This window comes from Eimeria mitis, genomic scaffold (assembly GCF_000499745.2).
Source record: "Eimeria mitis Houghton genomic scaffold, Emh_scaff1903, whole genome shotgun sequence".
NCBI classification, from domain to species: domain Eukaryota; phylum Apicomplexa; class Conoidasida; order Eucoccidiorida; family Eimeriidae; genus Eimeria; species Eimeria mitis.
The window spans coordinates 3,046-5,253 of record NW_013570226.1 but is presented as its reverse complement, the minus strand read 5'-3'; the positions used below and the strand labels follow the sequence as shown (position 1 = coordinate 5,253).

The 2,208-nt window shown below is 56.1% G+C and overlaps 1 protein-coding gene across 1 annotated transcript in view; it reads right to left on the bottom strand.

Moving 5' to 3' along the window:
• Positions 1-374: 374 nt before the first annotated feature.
• Positions 375-2,208, bottom strand: part of EMH_0045590 (uncharacterized protein) — a gene marked incomplete at both ends in the record, with an annotated part of 3,128 nt that continues 1,294 nt past the window's right edge. The window contains 4 exons of the mRNA XM_013496082.1: positions 375-659; positions 1,263-1,467; positions 1,727-1,987; positions 2,091-2,170. Coding sequence (XP_013351536.1) covers positions 375-659; positions 1,263-1,467; positions 1,727-1,987; positions 2,091-2,170 — 831 coding nt within the window. The remainder of the gene's footprint in view (positions 660-1,262; positions 1,468-1,726; positions 1,988-2,090; positions 2,171-2,208) is intronic.

The window sequence follows — 2,208 nt, the reverse complement described above, 5'->3', positions numbered from 1 at the left end:
AAACAGAGGGGCCCCCCACATCCTTCTGCTGCATGCGGGGCCCCCCGCCTCCCCACCCCAACCCCTCTCGGTGACTGCCTGCGTTGTTTGGGGGCCCCAGGGGCCCCCTTCTTCGGGGCCCCTATGGTGAGCCTATTGAGGGGCCCCCTTGGGGCCCTTCTTAAACACCCCTCCTTGGGGGCCCCTCTGGGGCCCCCCGGTTGGAGGCCCCTGGGGCCCCATCTGGGGGCCCTCGGGGGCCCCTTCTGGGGGCCCTTGGGGGCCCCTTCTGGGGCCCTTTAGGGGCCCCTTTTTGGGGCCCCTGGGGCCCCCAATAAGTGTTGTTAGTGTATTGATTATTGTGATGAAGATAGTTTGTTTGTATTGTTATTTATTTACCATCGTCCGTACCCTCTATCAGCTGGTCTTGTTTCATTTTCACTCCATTTGGGGCCCCCTTGATTCCACCTGGGGCCCCCCTGATTCCACTTGGGGCCCCCCTGGTTATAGTTGGGGCCCCCCTGGTACCAGTTGGGGGCCCCCTGGTATGCATAGTTTGGGGGCCCCCGGGGGGGCTGCAGCTGCAGCCGCAGCGGCTTCCCCTCTATACGCCGCCCATCAAACGCCTCCACAGCCCGACGAGCATCAGCTAGCGTGCGGAACACACAGCCACCCGTACCCTGCAGCAGCAGCAGCAGCAGCAGCAGCAGCAGCAGCAGCAGAAGCAGCAGCAGCAGCAGCAGAAGCAGCAGTAGGGGTATGAGAAGCAGTTAAGAGCAAAAGGAGGAAGAGCAGCAACAACGGCAGCAGGTCTCCTTCTATCTTTCTCTCTGTCTGTCTCTCTCTCTGTCTCTGCCCGTCTCTATGTATAAACTAGTTAATTTATTTCCTTTTTTTTTTTTTCTCTCTCTCTCTCTCTTCTCCATATAACTAAGTATTTATTCAATTTGGTTGGTTGTTTGTATATTTATATATTTATTTATATATTTATATATTTATATATTTATATATAAATATATTTATACATTAATATATTTATATATATATTCTCACCAGACTTCTATCCGTCTTATCATAGTCTACCCAGACCTTAATCAATCCCTCGCAGCTATTTAACAATTCCTTTAATTCACTATCCAGCACAGAGTAATCTAAACCACTGATACGAACGACAGTGCTGCGGGGGCCCCCTTGGTTTGGTGAGGGGCCCCCCCCATATGGGGGCCCCCCCCCAGAAGGGGAGGAAGAAGGGGGGCCCCCTCCATATGATCCGGGGCCCCCACCTGAGGATGAAGGACCCCCACCGTAAGAGGGGCCCCCAGAAGAGGGGCCCCCGTACGGGGGGCCCCCCGGTGAACTGTAGGGGCCCCCGTACCCTCTACTACGGTTTGAGGGGGTACCCCATGAACCCCCCCGACCCCAGGAAGAGGAATAGGGGGCCCCCGCCCAGCTGCCGCCTCGCCCGCCGCGGTATCCTCCTTCACCACGCTGCAGAAGCAACAGCAGCAGCAGCAAATGCAGCAGCAGCAGCAGCAGCAGCAGCAAATGAAGCAGCAACAGCAGCACGAAATGAAAAGACGAAACGCTAGAGAATAGACAAGAGGAGAAACTGCTGCTGTTGATGCTGCCGCTGCAGCACAAGTAGCAACGAAGCCAGAACAAGCAAAAACAGCAGCAAGAAGAACAGCAGCAACAGCAGCAGCAGCAGCAATAGCAGCAACAGCAGCAACCGCATGCAGCAACTCACCATGTATCCTCCTCTGCGTACGGGCCCTTCTCTTCTCTCTGTCCTTCGCTCCCTCCTCTCGGCCTCCACGATATCATCTGAGGTGTACAGACACCACAAACACCCAATGCAACTGCTGCTGCTGCACCTGCTGCTGTTGCTGCACCTGCTGCTGCTATCACTCCTGCAGCTGGCGCTGCAGCTGCTGCAGCAACTGCTGCTGCTGCTGGGGCAGCAGTAAGCTCTAGCGCCATGGCAGCAAGAGATATATGCACAGGCCTCCTGCGACGCAGCTATGCAGCAGCAGCAGCAGCAGCAGCAGCAGCGACAGCAGGAGCATCAGTAGCAGCAGCAGCAGCATGCGCTCTTGTGGCCGCTGTCGTACCAAGGGTCATATCTAGCATTGACTTCGCCATTTTGCTGCTGCTGTTGTTGCTGTTGTTGCTGTTGTTGCTGCGGCTGCAGCTGCGAAGAGTGCCGCACGAGGTGCTGCTGCTGCTACT